This window comes from Polypterus senegalus, chromosome 17, assembly GCF_016835505.1.
Source record: "Polypterus senegalus isolate Bchr_013 chromosome 17, ASM1683550v1, whole genome shotgun sequence".
Lineage (NCBI taxonomy): Eukaryota > Metazoa > Chordata > Cladistia > Polypteriformes > Polypteridae > Polypterus > Polypterus senegalus.
The window spans coordinates 26,083,485-26,107,667 of record NC_053170.1 but is presented as its reverse complement, the minus strand read 5'-3'; the positions used below and the strand labels follow the sequence as shown (position 1 = coordinate 26,107,667).

General features: G+C 37.9%; 1 protein-coding gene across 1 annotated transcript in view; it reads right to left on the bottom strand.

Moving 5' to 3' along the window:
• Positions 1-2,876: 2,876 nt before the first annotated feature.
• Positions 2,877-24,183, bottom strand: part of LOC120518022 (delta-type opioid receptor-like) — a 75,911-nt gene continuing 54,604 nt past the window's right edge. The window contains exons 2-3 of the mRNA XM_039740573.1: positions 6,527-6,882; positions 2,877-4,281 (exon numbers count right to left, since the gene is read on the bottom strand). Coding sequence (XP_039596507.1) covers positions 3,752-4,281; positions 6,527-6,882 — 886 coding nt within the window. The 3' untranslated portion in view covers positions 2,877-3,751. The remainder of the gene's footprint in view (positions 4,282-6,526; positions 6,883-24,183) is intronic.

Genomic DNA, 24,183 nt, shown 5'->3' with positions numbered 1-24,183 from the left:
AGATTAGCATGACAACCTTGAAATATGTCTCATTGATGGTTTAAAGAAAGATGTTTTGTGTTTTATTTTTACCTGACACTATTTAGTGGTTTGTCCTTTTCTCCATATAAAAATAGCACTCAATTTAATATATCAGCCTTACTCTGACTTGAGGCATTCAAGGTGCATTGTGCGTAGTGCAAGATGAGCATGGTGCCTGGACTGCAGTGCCAAAGAAGCTAAGTTGTCCCCCAGAGATAATCAAATGACAGACAATCCAATGCCTGTCAGATTGTCCTGTGTGGAGTAACACAAAATGAGCAGATGGTGGGGATGAAGGGCACTGCTTGTCGTCAGCTCTCCTCTGCCTGCAAAAGCTCACAGTTGAATCATGACTAAAATAAAGGAAATTAAACTTCAAGCTACCTGGGGATCAAAATAAATGAACTAGGAGGCCAATGGATTACATCCGCTTTGGAAATTACATGCTTTGCTTTGCTTACTTCTGTCTAGCACACCCAGTTTTAAACAGACTGGCATTCAACTTAATAAAATAGACAGTGAGGTCTAATGCACTGGGAGCTGGAGCTAAATGAAACAACCCGTGAGATCAAATAAATGTATTCATTTGAAAATTAGCAAAGTGATAATAACAACACTTTAATTAAGTTCCCTTTCTATCTATCTATCTATCTATCTATCTATCTATCTATCTATCTATCTATCTATCTATCTATCTATCTATCTATCTATCTATCTATCTATCTATCTATCTATCTATCTATCTATCTATCTATCTATTATATAGTGCCTTTCAGATCTATCTATTTTTTATGTAATGATTGAAATAAAAATTGGGAAGTAAGCAAGGATCAGCTACAGGTTTTGCAGCATGTTTTGCAGAAATTTCTTAGTACAAATGTTTTTAGTGTACATAACTTAAGGCTCTCCAGAAACAGTACTGCTGGAGATGCCATAATGCAGGGAGGAAAATGGGATTTGTTTTCTTCTGAGAGGGTGCAGAACAGGGTTGTGTGCCCTTGGCCTCCTGTTTCCTGTTTGCTTAGACAGGTTTCAACAGGATGGCTGGCACTTTAATCATCAGGAGGTACCTTCCTACCTAGGTGGCCACCCTGGCCACCTATTGGTGCCCAACAACCAGTCGATAGCTCACTTCTCTCACTATTCGTGAATGGTAGAATTTTTTGTTAAATGAAAAATGAAAAAAATAACCCATTTTACATTGTATACTAAATGATGTACAGTTTTGAAGAAAAATGAGCATTGCATGAAAACGATGCATGAATTAACTAATCTATATATATATATATATACACATATATATACTTTTATATATTTTGTATAGCCCAAAATCACACAAGAAGTGCCACAATGTGCTGTAACAGGCCCTGCCTCTTGACAGCCCCCCAGCCTTGACTCTCTGAAAACACAAGGAAAAACTCCCAAAAAAAAACCCTTGCATGGAAAAAATGGAAGAAACCTTGGGAAAGGCAGTTCAAAAAGAGACACCTTTCCAGATAGGGTGGGCATGCAGTGGGTGTCAAATATATATATATTTGTATATTTTGTTTGTATCTGTGAAATGAAGAGATAAATGGTAGCATTTACTTCAGATTCTACTCCATTTCCTTCACCACCTTCTGGACAGGGTGGGTCCACCATTGCTTTTTATCAAGCTTAACACAAATAGCCCCTATTTTTTCAGAAACATTTAAAGAATATAGAATGCCTAAACAATTGGGTAATGTTGGCAACATGCAATAAATGATAATAATAAACTGAAAATAAGATAAATAACAGTTTCCATCAGGCAGTGATACTATAAACCATGGTTTGGGAATTGCAGTATTGATATTTGTTTCTTTGAGACGGAGTGGTGCCCAATCTATCTAGTGCTGGCTCCCACCTAACAATAATGACACGATTGGCTGTGGCTTCCATGACTTTGAATTGGATCAAGGGGGTTTCAGTCCATTTTGTTACGTTATATCAGTTCTGGGCTCTTTATGGCTTATGGGGAGCGCTGAAGGTGCACTGAAATGGGGCATCAGAGAGATTCACTGGGAAATGTGATTTTGTGTTTGTGAGGTTTTTGCTTGATTATTTTACTATCAGAACCTTTACTGACTAAAACAAAATTTTTTACAGTACTACAACCACAATCAAATCATTTAGCTTCTCTGTTTGGTATTATACATATATTTAGAAAGATTTATATAAAAATAAATATTTTTATTTTGGATTTTGGTTTGGTGTTACTTATAAAACAAAACACAAAATAAGAAGCTTAAGGAAAGCTATGTGGAGATGCACAGCTTATGATTATGAAAAGACAACTGCCAGCAGCCTTAGGCTGGATTGTCCTGTGGAGTGCACATTAAATGAAAACGATGAGTGTAATGCAGTCTCTGCGCAGCTAGAGCCGTACAGAACATAATGAGAGTGGGCCAAAACGTATTATGGCTGCTTCAGAGACATGATTTAAAGGCATTATAGGGCTATTGCATTCACAGTAGCAACTGTTTCAAATCAAAGTAGGATATTTTTTAAACAGTAAGCATCTTGTAGGATCTTGGCAACCATTTCTCCAAAGCTGTAAGTGATTACAATGAAGACATGGCTGTTACTAGGGGTCTACAGCTCTTTACAAGACAGTGCTAATTCAGTCTGATGCTATTTCTCTATGAAATTCAGAGCAGCTCTTCTGGTTGCTGCAACAAGAACAGAAGGACGATGACTCTTGCTCAGAATATTTTCAAATCAGCTAAAAAGTCTCTTATTTTTATGACGGTAAAACAAAAGGCTTCATGTGAGATATCCAACATACATATTAAGATATTATCGGCTAAAAAGTGCCTGTCCAGCTCCCCTGCTCCCCAATTTACCTTTTGCAAAATGCACCAGGGTTCAGCATCAACAGAATGACTGAAGTCCATTGCAACTCCACATAAAAAAGGTGAAAACAAAAACTCTTCATAGGGTAAATGTGGATGAGTTTTGTGCGCACCGCCAGATTTGTACAACCCAAGTGATGTTAATTAAAAAATATATCTCTTCTGTTGAATACCGGGTTAATTTCACATAGTCCAGTATTGACATCTCTGGTAGATAATAAATATTCCTACAGTACTTGTCTTCAGTCTGCGTTCAAAGTACATAGGATAGCAGTTATTAGCCTAAGCTCCTTAAATTCCATTCACGTCAGCTTCTAACTCATTGAGCCTTTCAGAAGTCTGTGTGAACGTGATGATGATCAAAATTACACCAAATATAAGAAACTTCTGCAAATGTTTGTCAGTCACAGAAGTATGCACATGTCCTCGTATTGTCTTCTAAAGGAAAAAATCCTAATTTCAGAGTTTATACTTAGCAGATTTTTTTTTTAAATGTAATACATCAAAAATCTCTTTTCCAAGCTGGCATCTATGTCCTTTATCAAATATCTAAAAGGACCAATAATAAGACATGGCCGCTGCATTTCTTTTGAGAGCTTCTGTAAAAGTCTATGTGATGGGAGAGTTTGTTGGAAATGCAAAGCAGCTGTAGCAAATCACATAAGGAATTCAAAAGGATTACTATAGAGGGAAGTGGAAAAAAGAGCTAACTAGAGCATTGTTATAGGGCTGCAAAATCCTACCCGAGATCACTAGAACTGCTAGAACTCAGTAGTAGAAATCTGAGTGACCTCTGACTGAAGCTCTTGCTGGGTTCTTCTAGAACGAGGCATGTAAGGCTGCTGATCCATGTCTAGTCATACTGGTTTCTTCCCTCCTTCTGAAGGTGCACAGACCGAGACTGGCTCCCTTGTGGTGTTCCTTCCTCGAGTGAAGCTATTCTGGTCCATTCTGGAGTGAAAGGGGATGCAGAAATCACGGAAGCATCTCTTGAAATTTTCATCTAAAAAAGCGTAGAGGACAGGGTTCAGGCTACTGTTGGTGTAGCCGAGGGCGATGCAGAGATGCCAGCTGGCAATCACAAATGGGTTCTTCTTGTCAATTTCCATGAGAGTCTTCACAATGACAAAAATGTGAATGGGCGTCCAGCAAATGATGAAGGCAGCTACAACCACCAGGACCATGCGAGTGATTCTCCGTAAGTTTCTGTCCTTCTCCTTTGAGCCTGAGAGCAGGCGCACACTTTTCAGTCTGAGGATCATTAGCCCATAGCATATGGTTATCACCAGAACTGGCACGATAAAGGCAAAAATAAAGACACAGATCTTGGTTACTGTGTCCCAGTACCAGTCTGGATCTGGAAACTTCAACACGCAATTAATATTACCTGCAACAGAACAGATGTGCAAAGACAAATAAGAAAATGTCATTTAAAATGTACATTCACAATGACTGCAGCACTTTTCCTAGACTAAGCTTGGTCAGCCCTGCTGGACATCATCTATTCATCTATAAATCTGTAATTCACCTCTGGTCATTAAAATTGCAAAACTATAAATGGTAGAGTGTGAAAAATATTACATTTTTTTTCATTGTGTGACTGCTGACATTTATTGTACTCTTAGGATCCAAACATGGCCCAGCAAAGTGGACGACAGCTATACAGCCAGCTTTTGGACTTTGAGCTTGGGAGAATTATGGGAATGCAGAAAAGCAGATTATCTTTCTGGGATATCGATTTCGACATTGGTGACAAGAGTATGGCATCAGTGGGTAGAGGGCACTTTGCGCATATGGCAGTGGTAGACTGAACATTCACATCACACAATCTAGCTCAACATTTAGGTGTTGTTACACGTCAATTGGTGTCTGCATGCACCTTTTGATGCTGTTTGCAGCAGCAGAGCCTTTGGGTACCCTTGACCATAAACAATGAGCATCAGAAACTGCAAAGATGCCAAGAATGCTGCCAATGGTACAATGGCTTATTTTTGGATGAGCTGCCCTGTTCAATTTACTGCAACATAATGGACAGATCCATGTCTGAAGGCACCTGAAAGGCTACTGGAGGCATGCACTTTGCAGCACTATTTCGGCTCAGCACCAGGTGTTATGACATGGGGAGCCACAGAACACCAACAGTTACCACTAATGAAGTTATACCTATGGAGGTTGCAATTGCATGTCATTCTAAAAACACACATCCAATGTATCTTCCTGTCTATGCTAGATCATGTACAAGTGGTTATTTTCTGATCACTGTACGTTCTACATGTATGACCAGGCCATACTTCTAATCATGTAGCCGTGTATCATAAGCAATCTACCAGAGAAATATTGCCATGTCTTTCTTGGCGTTGCAATTGTAATGGCTAGCAGTGTATTATGTATTGGTTAGAGATACTCCAATCAAGGATTTTAGGACTGATACTGATTACCGATTTCATGTTATTAGAATTGCTTTTATCCTTTTCAGGTTTTTATACACTAAGTTCCTTTATAACCTGATGTGTAGAAGCCTTATGTTCTATATTAAGGTGTCAGCCTTGCTACTCTTACAGTTAAACTGTAGACTGCAGGATTTACCTTTTCACCTTTTTAACAAGATTCAGTTCTGTTGGCTTATTGTTCAATGCATATAAAAATGCTTAAATAAAAGAAATTACCACAAAATATATTTTTTTAAACAAATACACAAAATAATTTATCCATAATACATATGGCATAAAAAAATTAAAATGCTTAGCATTATTAAAAGTCACAATTGTAATAAAATGTTCATGTTTATAAAGAAGATACAAGGCTAACATGCTTAACACATTTATATGTAAAATGGGCAAATTTGGCTCTTAAGCTAACAAGCCCACTAACAAATGAGAGATTGTTCTTCTTTATCTGGTCATTTTGGGAGCTGCTGTACTAAATACAAGCTCACTCACACTCAAGGACAAGGAGTGTCCATCTTAATTAAAGGACACAATGAAAAGGTCTGAACTCATTAAAGCAGCTTCTCTTTTAACGTCTCTCTTTTCTTCTAGTCTGAATTCAACTGGACAACATCGTCGTCTGTTATTCCAGTGCATGCACAGAATGACTCCTTTGATTCCTTTTGCTTAGTTTATTCTTCCACTTTCTTTATTGTAAAAATCAATACTCTGGTCTTGAGCATGGGAATGGCACTATATAAATAAAATGTATTATTATTATTTTTATTATTCTGTTTCTCTTTTCTAAAGACTGCCTGGCTACTTTCTGTTTACAAAAGCTTCGGCTGTAAAACTGCAAGCGTATTTCTTCAGGTACCGTAATATTTTGTGTAAATGAGCAATACAAATAAATTACAGTTGAATATTAAAAAAAAAACATTTCATTTCAGTATCTGCTGTTTTAATATTGGGCAATTTACTGAACACCAATTGAGTGACTGGCCAATTTAGATTGACAGTTAATTGATCAGAGTATCACTAGTTTTGTGCTTATGTTGTATTTACTTTTTTTCATACTATATTTTGTGGTTACTGCATAGCACACTGAATTCATAAGTGGAAGTGATATTAACAAGAACAAATTAAACAAAATTGATATTTGGCTTATAAAAGATTGTTGGAAAGATGGATTGAATTCCAACTCACCTTTATCTGAGACTCTGGTGACAGCCATTATCATTATTGGCACCCCAATGGCTGAAGAAAGGATCCACACACAGACATTAATAATCTTGGCTTTCACTGGAGTTCGGAAGTCTAGAGCCCTGACAGGATGGCACACAGCGATGTAGCGATCCACACTCATCATGGTAAGAGTGAAGATGCTAGTAAACATATTGTAGTAATCAATAGAAAGGACGATCTTGCAGATAAGTTCACCAAACGGCCAGGTGTCCATCAGGTACTTGGCACTTTGAAAAGGGAGTGTGCTGGTAGCCAAAGCATCAGCCAGAGCAAGATTAAAGATGTAAATGTTGGTAGCTGTCTTCATTTTCGTGTATCTGCATGAAAGAAAAGAAAAAGGGCTTTAACATTGGGTTCTGTTTAATTCTATCTTGATTAAGAAACCCACCAGCATTTGAACATTTACGATCATTTGGTCTCTGAATTGTTTTCTCCACAGACAGCAAAGTGCATCTTGGCAACACTGAGCACAAGGCTGGAATCAACAATAAGCAGAATGCGAGAACATGGCAGTAGTACACATGTACACACTTATCATGGTCACAATTATAGATGGCAGTCAATAGCAAAAAACACTCACAGACACTTGCCATGCACTTTTATCAGACCACTGAATGTTACACTGATACATGTAAGGACAAATTCCCCAAAAAATCTCACAGAAACACGCAAGCTAATCTTAGACTTGAATTAAGACCTTTGGAGATGTGTGCAACGTTATTACAAAACATCAAGGCCAAATTACACTACATTTCCCATGTGACGTGTCAGTACAAAACAAAATGACACCCTGAAACACTGCTAATTATTTAATAATAATAATAATAATTCTTTACGTTTCTCACTACTCAAAGAGCGGGGAGCCACTTCAACCACCTCTAATATGTAGCATCCACCTAGATAATGCGATGGCACACAAGCTGTTAGGTGGTGAAGTGGTCAGATAGTTAACCAATTAGAGACAGTTGATGATTAGGGGGCTAGTATGACTAAGCTATGGAGGGCAATTTAGCCTGGACATCTGGATAAACCCTACCATATACATAAGATGCCTAGAGATCTTTTAGGGCCACAGAGAGTCATGACCTTGGTTTTACATCTCATCTGAAGGATGGCACCATTTTTACAGCACAGTGTCCCTATCACTGCACTGGGGCATTGGGATCCAAATTCAGGCCTCAGCAACACCACTTCAGACAGCAACCCATTTTTTTTTTTTAAATTGTCTCCCAAGCAAGTTATGGCTGGGCCTAAACATGCTTAGTTTCAGGGGGATAACCTGTTCTGAAGTGCACGTGGTATGGCTGCTATTTACAAATGTCTCCTTCCTCAGGGAAAATTGTCGTGAAGTTGACGATATTGTAAACTTCTTAATCTGAAAAATTCCCAATGAAATGTTACATTTTCTGTGCAACTAATATTCGTTACACATTTACCTACTTTAGTGGCTGACTTAACAATTTCAACATTTTACGTACATCTTCTAGAGCATCTTCTCAACATGCTAAATGCCATTAATGTCACTGTTTTAGTTGCCTTTAGCACTAGGTAGACTCATGAAAATAGAAATCTGAAAAAAAAAAATAATTTGAAATGATTGAGTCTTGGGCGGCACGGTGGCGCAGTGGTAGCGCTGCTGCCTCGCAGTTAGGAGACCCGGGTTTGCTTCCCGGGTCCTCCCTGCGTGGAGTTTGCATGTTCTCCCCGTGTCTGCGTGGGTTTCCTCCGGGCGCTCCGGTTTCCTCCCACAATCCAAAGACATGCAGGTTAGGTGGATTGGCGATTCTAAATTGGCCCTAGTGTGTGCTTGGTGTGTTTGTGTGTGTCCTGCGGTGGGTTGGCACCCTGCCCTGGATTGGTTCCTGCCTTGTGCCCTGTATTGGCTGGGATTGGCTCCAGCGGACCCCCGTGACCCTGTATTCGGATTCAGCGGGTTAGAAAATGGATGGATGGATGGATGGATGATTGAGTCTTACGGTGATGGCTGGGAAAGTCAACAGAGATTTGACCTTGAGGAGTGTTTATTCTGCCTGAAGAAAAAGATGAAGAAGTGGATCCCAAGGACCAGGAAATGAAGCAGAAAATACTGATGTTTTTAAACATGCCAAAGGTCAAAAACCAAAAAATCAAACCAAGAATTAAAAGTTACTGACTAGTGTTATAGTCAGAATCTTTTATAAATTTCTTCTGTTTTATTTCTGTGTTTTTGCTCCTTTTAAGTTTGTATTAAGGTTGTATAACACATATGCTCCGTTTTTGTTTTTCAAGACATTAATAACTTTTTATCTCCTTTGGTTTATTTTATGGGCATCGCCATTTCTTGAGCTGGTCGCTATGATAACTCCCTGGGACAGTGTGACGAGTTAAGTCATTGACGCGAGCACATAACAATCAGTCCGAGGACCTTTGGGCTATCTGCGATTGTATTGAAAATAAAAGACGGCTATTCTGGGTTACGATTTGTGTTTTGTTGAATGATAGACTTGATTTTTTGGTATTTGAATTAAGCTCAGCTCTTGATTACATTTTGTCTTCCAGCACCTCTGAAAATAAAAAAAACTAATTTGCCTTGTTCCTAGCATAAGCCGAATAACCAGAAGTCAATGTCAAAAATAACTCACCAGAAATTTATAGTACCCCAGAAAACCAAAGAACCTAACACACCAGAAGAATTATTCTGTATCCTGTACAATCTTGGACAACCTTGAAATTGTGTACTGCAGGCTTTTATACTGTGGCAATGATGACGCTGCACAGTTCCATTGTCACATGGTAGTAACCACAGATAAAAGTTCACAAGATGGTGTCATCCATTTAAAAATAACTTGCTTTTTAATCAATTTTGATCAATGTAATAGGCAATATTGTATAACTGATATTGTATAACAACTCTTCCATAGCGACAAAGAAGAGCTAAAAAAGACATATACAAGATAAAAACAATTGTATTTAGGGGGAAAATTCTGTAAGGTTTCAAAGTGAAAAGTTATGTTTAAGTTTATCTATTTGGCTGCTGCTTTTCCATTGCTCTCTATTTTTAGTTCTTACTGTGATGCTAGTGTCAGTGTACAAAATTTCTTTTAGTGTTTCTGTGTTCAAGTTGCCAAGGTGTCCTCTTTTCTGATATTTTCAGATTTCTTCATGCTGTCTCTGGGTTCATTTTGCGTTTTAGATTTCTTTTGTAATCTTTCTTTTGCTTGAATTTGGATTCCTGTGATTGTTTCATATTGATTCCTTCCTAAGTGTATTTCTAGGCCTCTTTCCTTAACGTTATTCGACCGTGAGTCATTTTGTTCATTAAACGAGAGTCTCCTTGACCTTGTAGAACTTACAAGGTGAAGTATGGTATATACAGTACTTGCGGATAAGTTCTCCCCCGGATTAGTCGGGACTTGATTTTATCGTATAATTTCTGGTATTTTATAATGTTGGTCGTATAAGTTGAATTCGGAAGATTCATGCTATTGGTACAAGTCATTATGATATGCTAACGCCCACCTGAGAGAGTATCCATGGAGCACACTGCCTCTCTTTCTCGCTTATGCTCTCGCTCGCACTCTCTATTGTGCCTATGTGACCACACCATAATACCTGATCTATTCCGAAGGAACGTTTGCACTGATCAGTGTTTTTTGTATCACACACCCTCAAACACCTTTATCGTAAGAACATCCCTTATCTACAAAGTACGATGGAGCGTTTGAGCAGAAGAAAATACGAAGCTGGTTTTAAATTAAACGTCGCTGAAGTAGCGAAAGAAATTGGCAACTGCGCTGCTGCAATAAAATTCAATGAATCTGAGAAACTGGTGCGAGATTGCAGGAGGCAAAAAGATTATAAAATTTTAAAAAATGAAGTGTCGCAATTTTGAACGGGCGTATATGTTCGGGTCTGATTTTATGATCAATTTTTCTGGTTTCAAGACCCGACTTATACGTGAGCATATACAGTAAGTCCTTGTGGGCTACCTCCTAGGAGTTCGGTAGATACACCACCTTCTATTGGGCAGAGTGTCAGGGCACACACCACAATCTTTGTTATAAAGACTAGCCTTTAGATTTTTTTAATGCACATTGCATTTTTTTTTAGTTTTTTAGCGTGTTTAGTAGTCTCCAGAAAACATGTTGAGACCTTTTTTTATTTCAATTTTCTTCCTGTCCAGCTAGCCATCCCTCGCAAAGCAGCAGCTGTGTTGTTCCTTTCTCCTGTTTCAATTGGGTCCTGGAATCTGTCCATGCCTCGCTGAATGATGAATGCCCAGCTCCTCAGAAGCCATCCATGGTGCCTGTCCAGTCTGTTCAGAAGGCTGGCCAACTTCCTGGTGGCGATTTCATTTTTATCTGCTCACTTCCTCGGTGAGAAACCAAACTGCAAACATTTAATTGACCACAAAATTGGCATGATTTAAATTATGGTGTCATTTTGGATATTTTGCACATTTTATGTCACTGCCTAATTGATAAAAAAAAACAATTCATGCAGGCTAATACTTTCTAAATGTTTAGATGAAATGCAGTCTATTGTAATGGGCATTTTCCTAGCAGTTAACTTCCACTAAAATAACTGCTAAAGCTATTTTGCAACACATCTTTAAATTTCACATCCTCTTAATTGCTACTTTATGGCTGCTCCACTTTAATGTGTTTTCATAACCAGGAGAAACCTTACAAGTTAGAATTAGGAAGGCTGTCAGTTGTGGCAAATTCATGGCATAGATAAGAAGGCATTAACACAGTGAGCACCAGTTCAAGACTCTCAGATGCACTTGGCATGCCTAGCATAATTCTCAAATTTGCATTGGCACAATCTCCTTCACATGTGCGTTCTTGGCGGAACAACACATTTCATGTTTCTGGGCTTAAACCAAGGAGGCAATCATGCAAATGCTTCTTGAATAAATTAAAGATCTCAGGCATATCCAAAATGTGCTGTGTGCAGATGGAGCTGGAATTATTTGAAAGGATAATATATGATAATTGCTAAATAAATGTTCATTAAATTAAACAAATGGCCAGGTTTGAATTAACTAGGCTGAAATATATTGTTAACCTGTAATTCTTAAAATCTTTTAGGAAATTAGGTTATTATGATATTAAAATCTTCTAAAAGCAAAATCACGAACAGTTGAAAGTCATCGTATCTGGGAATAACTGATCATTTGTTTTAAATATTGAATATGTGGCATTTCCCTTCCTTTACTTTTCCAACTAAATCTTTGAGGACTTTTTAGGTTATCATTCTCCTTTCATCCATTTTCTGCACATTATTTGTCATTTTTGGGAGTTGAAGTCTATTCCAGTGGCAAGACACAGATGGACCTGAATGACAAGGCTTGCAGGGCAGAGCCAGACACGGTGACAGTAAAACTTAAATTAATAAGGAAGAGTTTAGTCAGAACATTAGAGATAACATGAAGAAGAAAAAGTCAAAATAATAAGAATAAAAAGTTTGAATCAGTGTAAGCTGCCTTAATTCAGGGTGTCCATAAGAACTGTAATGATTTACTTCATGAGGAAGAAGTTCATGATAAACCAGAATAGTTACATCAGATATCTGAACTTCAATTTAAATGTTTAAAATCTAAATATTCTCGATTTTAATAGAAATGTCATTTTTTTCACCCTCTGATAGAGTTCTTTAGCGGGCTCTCCCCAATTAAAGGATCGTAAATCAAAAATAACATCATTTTTATTATCACCGACCTTGAAATAATCAAAAACGATACCCCACATGATTTATTTTTGACAATTTTTCTTTTTTATCATTTTTGTAGTGGCTCTTATAGGGCTGGGACCACCATTAAAGAATCATATATTAAAACTATGATTATATTTATGATCAGCAACATAGCAATATCATAAAATGACTTTCCAAGTGCCTATATTACAGATTCTCATTTTTTCAAGGGTTTTGTAAAAAGGAGTAACTTTAACCCATCATATCCCATTAGGGGGTGATCCTCTGGGGTCGCTTGCACAACTTCAAGCTCTGACCATTTGTAACTGCAGACTCTTTATCATAAGGGTGTAATTTCCTGCACAAAATATTGTCCACAATATTAAGTTCTTTCTTTCGGTCTAGAGGGTCAAATATAGGGGGAACCCCAAAAACTCCACATATTGCATAATGTCCTGGTATACAAAATCTGCACATTTTTAAAATAATAGATCCCTAAATTTTCATTAAATTTTGCTCAAGACAAACAAAGATGAACTTATATAAATGATTTGTGTAAGGTATTTTGTGAAATAAAAATATGTATTTGAAACCAGGTGAGGTGGTTAGAGTTTGGGGTTCAATTGCACTCCCTCCAGGCTACAAAATATGGTCATAGTCATTTCACATATATATAAATTGTATTAGAGAGTGAAACAGTGACAATACAGATATGTTAATATCATGCATAAGTATAATCGTTAACAATGAGATAATGTAATGTGAAATTACCTTTTAAACATCTAAAAAGACTAAAAAAAAAGAAAAGCAATATAATTAACTTAAAAAGTTGAATGGTTTGGCCCCCAGAATGAGAGGTGGCAGTGCTCATTTAATCTTTCTTCATAATTCATACCCTGTAGCCCTGGAATCAGCCCAGTTGCTCTTCTCAGGACCTTTTCTAGGGCTGCTATGTCCTTTTTGTAGCCTGGTGACCAAAACTGCACACAGTACTCCAGATGAGGAGCATAACCTCCTTGGACTTATACTCCACACACCAAGGTGCTATACAACCTGACATTCTGTTGGACTTCATAATGGATTCTGAACACTGTCTGGAAGTTGATAGTGATGAGTCCACTATGATTCCTAAATTCTTCTTATAAGGTGTGCTTTCAATTTTCAGACCTACCATTGTGTATTCAAGCATAACATTTTTAACTCCTAGGTGTAATAAATTACATTTACTTATATTAAATTTCATCTGCCAAGTCCCCTGTAATGATTAAACAGATTCCTGTCCATATAATTTATATATTAAAAATAGCAGCAGCCCTAAAGCTGACTCCTGAGCCACTCTTAACATCAGCCAAATCTGATAAGGTTTCTCACACCATCACCCTCTGCATCCTGTGTTTTAATCACTTCTACACCCATCTACACACCACACCCTGAACTCCCACTTCTTTAATTTGATTCCCAACCTCTCACGTGGGACTTTATCAGAAGCAACCTCCGAAACAAATTAAAGGGTTTATGTTGACACAACATTCTCATAGTTTAACTAATGTGTAGAAGCAATTCTAAGGTAAATAAAATGTTAGGCTATATCATATAAACTGTTGGATGTAAATCGAGGGATGTTAGACCATATGATACACTCGTAAGAACACATCTGAAGTACTGTGCAGTTCTCGTCACCACACTACAAAAAAGACATAGCAGCACTTGAAGCTGTGCAGAAGAGAGCAACCAAGTGCATCCCAGGAGTTTGGAGGAGAATTAAATCTGTTTAGTCTCAAATAGGGGAGACTGTATCGGGACCTAATCCAGGTCTTCACAATTCTCAAAAGCATCCATAAAATTGGTGGTTATCAACCTGTGGGGCATGAAGATGTGAAAAAAAGAAAACAAGAATCGAAAATATGAAAAATACATCTATTGAAACCAAAAACAAATTAACTTAAACTACATTCTGATACTAGAAAAATAAATATAGAGTTAGATAAATGTCGATAAAAATTAAGTAGGTATAATAAAACGACAGCAAAAAATCTAGGAATAAATTTTATTAGGGTTTCAAAAAAACGTTAGGGGGACGCGATTAAAACTGTTGTGAAAACTCGGGTAAAAAATACTTAAAGGTTGAGAAACGCTGCATAAAATAGTTCCAGCGGAATTCTTTCAACTGAATGGCGAATCACTTACTCAAGGACACTAGTGGACATGAACTTGAGGTACATTTGAGACTGAAGCCGGGAAGCACTTCTTTGGGAAAAGAGCTGCAGGAATCTGGAGCAAACTACTGAGCCATGGAGTTAAAGTAGAAGCCTTGACAGACTTTAAGATGTATCTGGATGAGATTTTAGTAAAAATTAGCGATTAGCCAAACAAATGAGCCTGATGGACTAAACGGTCTCCTTTCATTTATCAAATTTAATTGTAAGTTGTGAGTCAATCAACCTAACAATCACATCCTCTGATAAATCACAGGGAAATAAACAGTTGGTAATACCTTCAAGGTAAAAGAAGAAATTATACCAGGGAGCAGATGGGCAGTATGAGTGAATTAACTGCACGGTAGAGTCAACATCTTAACAGGAGATACATAAAAGTCATTTCGGAAAATAAAGTAAAGCACATTTTAAGATGCAATTAGAAGATTCACTTTGACAAAGCTTCAGAAACGACAAGGAGAGAAAGAGTAAAAACCACAAAGCCAAGTGATTATTTAATTATAGACCTGCTATGGAATGTTGGCTTTAAAAAATACTGCAGTGCAGCCATTTTCGCCCTTGAAAGTAAATCAGCCAGACATAGTTCTATCAGTTTGTTCTTATGGCTGTTTTTTGATTTTTTCACTAAGCTTAAGGAGTAAGCTTTACTTTAGTTGCTGTTTTCCACAAAGTTCAGGAGTGTTTGTACTAATTAAGGCAAAATTTATTTTTTGTTAGCGCAGGAAATTTTTTAAAGATTCACAGACACTGCAGTGCTTCCTGACTGCTGGGTCAAAGTGTTCCTTTGATGCAGAAAGCTTTCATAAATAACTGAAAATTAATGATAATGTCTGTTTTGTGTCCCAGTTATATTAAAAGTGTCTCGAACTGTATAATCTCCTTTTAAAATTAGCTGAACTCTTTGAATTTTTATTTTAGTGTTCTGTATAAAACACCTTTGAACAGCAAACAAGATTACCTTACAAAGAAACGCATCCTTCCTTTTACTGAACCCACTTCGTCATATTTCATGGGTAACATGTGGCACAGGGCAGGAACTGACCCAGAATGAGGCGCCATCCATCAGAGGGCACCCACTTGCTCAGACTGTCACTCATTAGCCTTTATGTCTTTGGGCTAAAATTCATGCAGAAATGGAGAGAATGTGTAAGTTGAACATGGACATAGACAGAACAAGGATCTGAACCCAATAATCTAGATCTGTCAATTATGTCACCCCAATTAGAGAATTATTGCGGGTAATAAAGAGTTGAAAGAGAAACTTCAAAGGAATGAAACAGATGTATGAGACTAATAACTCCATTGTGAATCGTAGGGAGCATGAGAGCTTGAGGGCAACCATTAAGGAAGATATTAGGGAGGCTAAAAGACAGTTAGACAGGAATATAGCAGATCAGGCAAGAGACGACCCCAAGAGATTCTTTTAGTATTTGAGTAGTAAAAGAACAGTCAAGGAAGAGGTGAAGTGCATCAGGAATATGAAAGGAGAATTAAAAAAATACAGACAGTGAAATATTATATGCTCTTGTATTTTGCTGAGGCCTTCAAATGTAGATAACCTCCAAAGAGTTACAGGGACTACTAAGAAGGTACTGAGTGATTAGGAAATTAAAGAGAGAGAGAAATACTGCCTCGATTAAACAGGCTAAACTCAAACAAATCATCAGGACCAGATAATATTTAACCTCAAGTTCTTAAGGAGGTAAGCGAGTACAGATATAAACCCTTGACATATATTTTTAGGAAGTCACTCAACACTGGGGAAATTCTGAAGGACTTGAAAATGGCAAATATTATCCTGTTTTGTAAAAAGGGTGACCAGACAGCTATAGGCCAGTATGTTTAAGGTGCATCAAGATTAATTAATAGAAGGAATAATTAAAGGAAAGATTGAGCAACAATTGGCAAATACAGGAGTTTTACTGAACAGTCAGCATGGGTTCAGAGAGGGGAGCTCATGTTTTACCAACATGCTAGAAGCAGAAAACAAGTATTGGATCAAAGTGGTGCATATGATATTATTTGACTTTCAGAAAGCATATGATAAGGTACCACATCAAAAGTTGGGCATCAAACTAAAAGAAGTAGGGATTCAGGGTGTAGTGTGTAGATGGGTGCAGAACTGGCTCAGACGCAGGAATTAGAGGGTGATGCTGCAAGTAATCTATCAAAATTGGGTGATGTGAAGAGTCCAACAGGAGTCAGGGATAGAGCCACTGCTATTTTAAATATATACAATGATCTGGATAGGAATATAAATGGCAAGCTGGTTAAGTTGGCAGAAGATACCAGGCTAGGAGGACTGGCAGATAATCTTGATTCCATTGAATCATTACACAGGGACTTGGACAGCATACAGACTTGAGCAGATTTGTGGCAGATGAAATCTAACGTAAGTAAACGTAAAGTATTACACGTAGGAAGTAAAAATGTTAGGTTTGAATACACAATGAGAGGTCTGAAAATCAAGAGTACAGCTTATGAGAAGGATTTAGGAGTCGTAGTAGACTCGACAGTATTACCCACCAGACATTGTTCAGAAGCCATTAACAAGGCTAACAGAATGTCGGGTTATATAGCACCTTAACGTGTGGAGTATAAGTGCAAGAAGATTGTGCTCAAGGTTTATAACACACCGGTGAGGCCTCATCTGGAGTACTGTGTGCATTTCTAGTCTTCAGGCTACAAAAAGGACATAGCAGCACTAGAAAAAGTCAATCTAGACTAATTCCAGGCCAACAGAGGATGAATTATGAAGAAAGAATAAAAGAGCCGAGCCTTTTCAGTTTAAGCAAAATAAGATTAAGAGGTAACATGACTGAAGTGTTCCAGATTATGAACAGAATTAGTGCAGTGGATCAATACTGTTACTTTAAAATGAGTTCAACAAGAACACGGGGACACAGATAGAAACTTGTTCTGAAGCTTACTTTCAAAGAGTTCATTCATAATTCTTATGAACACAATACTAAATATAAACACACGTTTGGGGTAAGAAATGACACACTGCACACCATTAGCATAGCAGGTACAGCAGAGGCAGTTATAAAGAATAAACCTATAAGGAAGAGAGAAAAAGAGACTGAAATGGTTTCATTTGAACTATGAAGAGATGAAGATGGAGAGAGCCTCAGTGTCATGATTTATTACATTTTCTTCAGCACTGAATACATTTTTTTCTGGTAGTATTTTGTAGTTTACATTTTTTAAGGTCAGTGGATTGAAATGTTTTATTAGTTTCTCATTTTTCACTAGAGATAAAAAGCTGAAATTATTTAGTTATAGTTTTCTTTACTGCACCACCATTTTGTGGTTCTTTGCCATGACACCGTTAGTTGTTGTATGGGGGGAAGTGGCTCTGAATGTTACTTTTAGTGATGCTGTTAACCTGATTCTGTAAACAGTAAAGAAAATCTTTGTGAATGTACAACTTAGCGCTCCGTTCCTTCCACTGTACTTCTTACTTCTCATACTCAGTGTTGGCCGAAGCCAATAAGGAGCCCTGGGAAGCGTTCTAGGCACCCCTTGCCGTCCATAGCAGACTGAGGGGCTGCCTGTCTTAAAGACTGAAGCACATGCTGCTTGTGGTACCATACATAAATGGCACCCATCATTGTCCATAGTGCACATTCAATTATTATTAGACTTAGAGGACATAAACGCAGGATCCCCTTCAGTTTCCAGATCACACACCCCTTGAGTTTCCAAAATGACACCCCTTGGTGTCTATATCATGGAGGGATTTCCAAAGCACACGCCACTTCATTTTCATAAACGGCACCCCTCAGATGACAGTGTCCTAAGGTGGCCACCTAATAGATTGACCAGCTCTGCACATTTTGGGTTTTGTCATACATTCATTTGGCCTTCTAAGTTTTGATCCCTGCTAGCATCCCGATTATTTATTCATCTCCTGATCCTTTTCTTTTGCCTGTTGGTCTGCCATATTCAAGTTTATAAGAGACTATCCAGCAATTGATTGAGAGCTTTGGGAGAAAACAATGGATGGAGACACTGGATCTCAGATATCTAGTAGTTTTAAATAGGCTCAACCTATGGGGGCATTTGTGGCTTCTTAAATTAGTAGTCGATATCAATATCAAACTGGAAGCCTGTGCAGTCATGCCAGATGAGGGGTCAAATAGTTTATGAGGTTGATCTACGTTGGACCTTTACCATTAGCTTTTCAAACCTGTTGTAATCCATCTATGTTTGGTCCAACAGTCCAAAGAAGAGGTTAGGATTCCTAACCCTTAGTGAAATTGGACAGTTTATGGCAAAGAACTGAAGTTCTGCCTCTAATTAAAATAATCCTTGATACAATCATTGATGCCATAATTAATTAAATAATACAATCTAAAATGAGCCAATTATTAATATCACACTTAGATTAATTCAAAATAGTTAACAATTCTAGCAATAATCATTGATCTACAGTATATTACATCCATTACGGAGTTAGATTGGATATTTTTGCGCATGATGTTTTTTTTTTATACAGTGCATTGATTTGTGTGTGTTTGTTATTGTTTGTGTTCCCACCAACAGTTGATGTGATTGATTTTTGTCTTTCCTGTACTTACTTGAACTAATTCACCTGTTTTACAATCTGACTGCTCAACCCACAGGCTGTCAGATTTTAAAAAATACACTCTAAAGATCTCACTTTATTCTTGCAGGATTCACAGCAGTTCGATTTTCTCAAGCACTTAGACGGTCATGCTTCAATCTACACTGATAAATGGCAGAGTACCAAGGAGCATGGAAGGCACTAGGTTTTTCCGAACAATTTCATTTGGTTCCAAGCACACTTGAAGTCTAAAGAGACGGGACACAGCAATTTGAAGGTAAATTCTAAACAGCTATCTGTTCTCATTGATTTCAGTCTGAATTGGCAACTTTAGCTCTTCAAAATGCTCCAAAGGTTTTTCTAGGAAAATAAAATTCAGATCCAATTGTTTTACACTTCTCCTAATGTTTTGTAAAAGCATTACTGGGCAGGCTTAGGGCTGTCTTTGTGGAAAGAGGTTGAAATTGGCTCACATCTAGTGGTTGCCTTTTAGCTTATAGCAGAAAATGTTATAGCAGAAAATGAAATGTCTTTTCAAATAAAGGGCAGCTAATTTACAGGGTATGGAATATCTCATGGATTACCATAATTAGATTTACAAAGATCAATTAGAATTAAAAATAAGCCATTTTGTTTTTGCCTTGTGATACATGGGTGTACATCACTAAGCATGCAGGTCCCAAAGCTTATTGCCAAATTCATGAGGACAATGAGCTCCAGTTTACATGTGGAAACAGGAGTAGAAAAAAGGCTACAACTCATTGTAACGAGGTGGATAAGGGGTGCATCAAAAGAGGTAGCATGAAGCTCTAGGTATGACGTTATGAAATTGTATTAATACCTGGAAACTGTACACACAAGACCTCCTGTCGACTTTTAACTAAGAGTGTTGCATAGCTTATGTTTGACCATTAGTTATCCTTCGATTCCTGCACTGTCTCAGACACGGAAAACTGAACAGATTTGTCACTGTGCAAGTGTTATGGATTACCGAGTGTTTTATCCCTGGCTCATGTACATTTTCATTTGATGTGTTATTTTTATATTTTGTTATGTATTTTGTGTAGTATGATAGTAATAGCTGGCTTGTTGGGAGCATGCGCTGATAACGTGTTGCCACCCTCACCACACGGCGAACCCCCTGGATTGGGATCCGAGTGCAGTGGGTGACACCTCAGCACCACAGTGGAACAGTGTGATTTTTTTTTTACTGTGGCTGGAATCATACAGTATATTGTGTCTTTATGTTCCGAATATTGTTTTCTTTGTTTATATCCTTTTTACTTTGTTAACATATTGACTGCTGGACCATTTATTACCAGGACACTGCAATATAAGTCTATGCATATATGATAAAAAATGAAGTCGATTAAAACTCATAATAAAACTGTTGCTTTCTAACACATTTTTTAATGACAGTAACTCTGTCAAAAATGCAAAGGAAATGTTAATTATTTTAGTTTCACCAACAACACAACTGAAAGTCCACAATTTAACGAGAGTTCTAGAAGCACAGCATCTCGCAGAGTGCAGGTTTAGAAGAACATGAGCCCCAAATATATTTCATTTCTTTGTGCAGTCCACAACTTTTGCATGCAACACATATGGTAGTTGGTTACTGTTTGCGCTCAGTGGACAGAAGAAGGTCCATGTAGTGCTGTCCTGACTGTTGGGACAAGTCTGGTGCCTTTTGATGAAGAAATACCTTCTGGGCAGTGATCCACATCAGTGCCAGAGCCTACAGATTTCCATATCACCCAATTGATTGTCACTATGTCAGTCACTGTCATTAAATATGAATCCTGCAATAAATCTAGTTGTTTCAAAGCATCAGCACCTTTATACCTTTTCATGAGGACATAACTACAAAATGTTTATTTATAGCAGTAATTTCCACAAGCTGTTGCCACCAAAAAACAATTCTATGGCTATCCACTAGATGGCAGCACTTTAGTAAGTAACCGAGATGTGGCAGCAAAGCTCTCCAGCAAGCTGCCTGCGTCTATAGCGGCTGTATACCGAGATATGAGTTACAGCGTACGTCACACCTTGACAGGCTCAATGAGATGCGACTTAGTTCGTACCTCGCATTCAAAGTGTTAAAGGAATACACTGTCCAAAAATCATATGTTACTTACTCCATGTAGTTTATAGTGATGAATTAAAAATTTTTAATCTTACAGTTTTGTGGAGGATAGACATAACAAAGTTTCTGATAAGCCCATTTGTGACCAGCATTGGACAACAGCAAACAATATAAACATGTTTATGAAAAAAAATAATCTCACGTTAATTGTGTTACATAATCCATTCTTCAAGTCATCCAGTTGTAGGCTCACAACTTGCATTTATTTTTATGCTAAAATGTCGTTGAATAAATAACTCCAGAAAATAAAAGTAGTCTACAAAACAGGAAGCCCCTTTAACGGATGTTTTGCTTTTGAATCGAAGACAGGTCTCTTGACCAATAAATAAGGGGGAAATTAGATGTTCGATCCAAAATGAACCAACAGGGCCAGTCGACCAGAACAGTGTTTCCCAACTTCCAGTCCCAGACTGGTACTGGGCCATAGTATATTTTTGCTTGTCCATGAAAGTCATCGAATTTCCAGGTCATGTTTTTTAGCCAATGTGAACACTTTTCAGATAAACTTTATAACCAAACAATACGCCATGTTCTGTATGGATGCTTGTAACTCCAGGGGGAACCCCCCTACTCCACTATCAGTTTGAATTGTAATACATCTGGACACTCGGAACCCCAGGGGGGATAACACCCCCACCTGGCATCCAATCTAATGTTATTATAGTAAGTCTAATGCTACTGAACTTCACAAGTGTTCTAATGTTACTAAACAGAGATGCTAAAATCTCCCAGAATAAGCCACACTCTCCAATTTAAACTTAAGAAAATCTGTGGATGATACTCAATCTCCACTCAATTAAGAAATTAGACTTAAAAGAGAGCCCTGGAACTCATACATTACCACTTTAGGCACTGCTGGGACAAATTATGATACAAAGTAAATCATTTTATTTTATTTTTCCAATTCCCCAATCCATGCAGATTTGCTGGTCCACAGATCAAAAAGTCCACTGGACTGGAAGACTTGGCAGTGAAACCAGAGGGCACCAAAACCCTCAAATTTACTCAATAAGTCTCCTTAGCCATGCAAATTTGTCAATTAAATGGGGTCTTCCGGCCTGAGCTACAACACTTTTACATTTGTTATCCATCCTTTTTACAGTATAAGACAAAGGGTCTGAGGTGGGTGGTGCCCTGTGCCGGGGTTTGTTTCTTGCCTTGTGTCCTGTGTTGGCTGGGATTAGCTCCAGCAGACCCCCAAGACCCCGTGTTAGGATATAGTGGGTTGGATAATGAATGGATGGATGGATGAAGACAAAGGGTTGAATGTGATTCCTGAGGTTTTGTGTTCCAGGCTTTGGATGTTTGCTTTCAAAGTCCTAACTGCAAGTTGCTCAGTGCTTTAGTTTAATCAAATTGATTTATATGTTTTAATGTTATGAACTTTGTCTGGTCCTAATGACCACATTTCATGTCTTGATCACTTTATCCACCAATCTGCGTCCTTCTCTCTGAGGTAGCATGCACTGCATCATATTGCTGGAAGCTCAGGTGAGGGGGGATTGGGGGGATTTGGCCAATAGACAGAGGTCAGCTAGACTTTGACTTTATTTATTCCCTTGAGCTTTATTTTTTTCCAGGAACATTATTAACTGGTATTGCTTTTCTCACCTTTGGGGCCAACTGGTAATATCATCTACTGCTCTGGCTTCTGTAATTTTATTACATTTTGATTTTTCTTGGTGATTCAGTGGTTTATGCTCCTGGTTTACTCTGCCTGATTTCTGGGTTCACTTTCTGATGTACAAGTACATACTCTGTACCCTCAGTAACTCTAAGGTCCCCCTGTATGACTGAGTGTAGGCGTGAGAATGTCCTCTGGTTTACAGGTCCCTTGATCAGGGTGCAGTCTGCCTTGTATCCCATACTGTCACAACAGAAGCTGGCCTCCCTCCATAAATTGGAATGATTAAGTGAACTAATGGAAATGAATGGGATTTAATACTGAAATCATCTTCTTTTCTGTAATTTTAAAAAGAAATATTCATTCAGTCAGTCAGTCATCATCCAACCCGCTATAATCTAACACAGGGTCACGGGGGTCCGCTGGGGCCAATCCCAGCCAGTACAGGGCACAAGGCAGGAACAAATCCCAGGGAGGGCACCATCCCACTGCAGGGCACACGCACCTACACACCAAGCACACACTTTGGACAATTTAGGATTGCTAATGCACCTAACCTGCATGTCTTTGGATGGTGGGAGGAAACCCACGCAGACACGGGGAGAACATGCAAACTCCACGCAAGGAGGACCCGGGAAGCGAACTCAGGTCTCCTTACTGTGAGACAACAGTGATATCACTGCGCCACCGTGCCGCCAAAAAGAAATATTGATTTAAATAAATTATTTATAAGTGCTTACGCCATCAAGATTTCTTTAATACCATATAAATATATGAAGAAGCAATTTGAAGCGAGCTAAAATTAATGTTATAGCTACATGCAAGAGTCTGATATCAGAAATTCTGGGAAGGGCTAAAAATGGAAAATGACTTTGTATAGAAAGTACTTGGGATGTAATCAGAATATAAATTAAATAAGATTGATGCAGTGTTTAAGACCACAAAAATACTCATTGGTGACATTTAGAGAAGATAAACTCTCACAAAAATCCAATTGAAATGACTACAGACAGCATGTAGGCATGAATTGCTTACACAAGGAGTTCACTATAGGAGCTTCAATCCATGAAGTTAATCATTAGTTGTAGACAGAAATTTCACACGTTAGATTTTATTCTGATTTAAATGAAATAAACACAAATCCTTCTGCTATGAAACAGATATACTTTGCACCCCATGTCCCCTGGGTAAAGTTTCCCTTGTGAGAACAGTTATTTTTTCCTATGCATATTACATTCAGGCAGTTATTGATTTTTTTTTTCCTGAATCATGCTAAACCAGATTTAATATCTTTAAAATTGCCTAATTCTGTGGGCACTAAAGCTCTTTGGGTTACATATTGCTCCTGAAACCTTTCAAAGATTAATGTAAATAACTTTTGGGAAT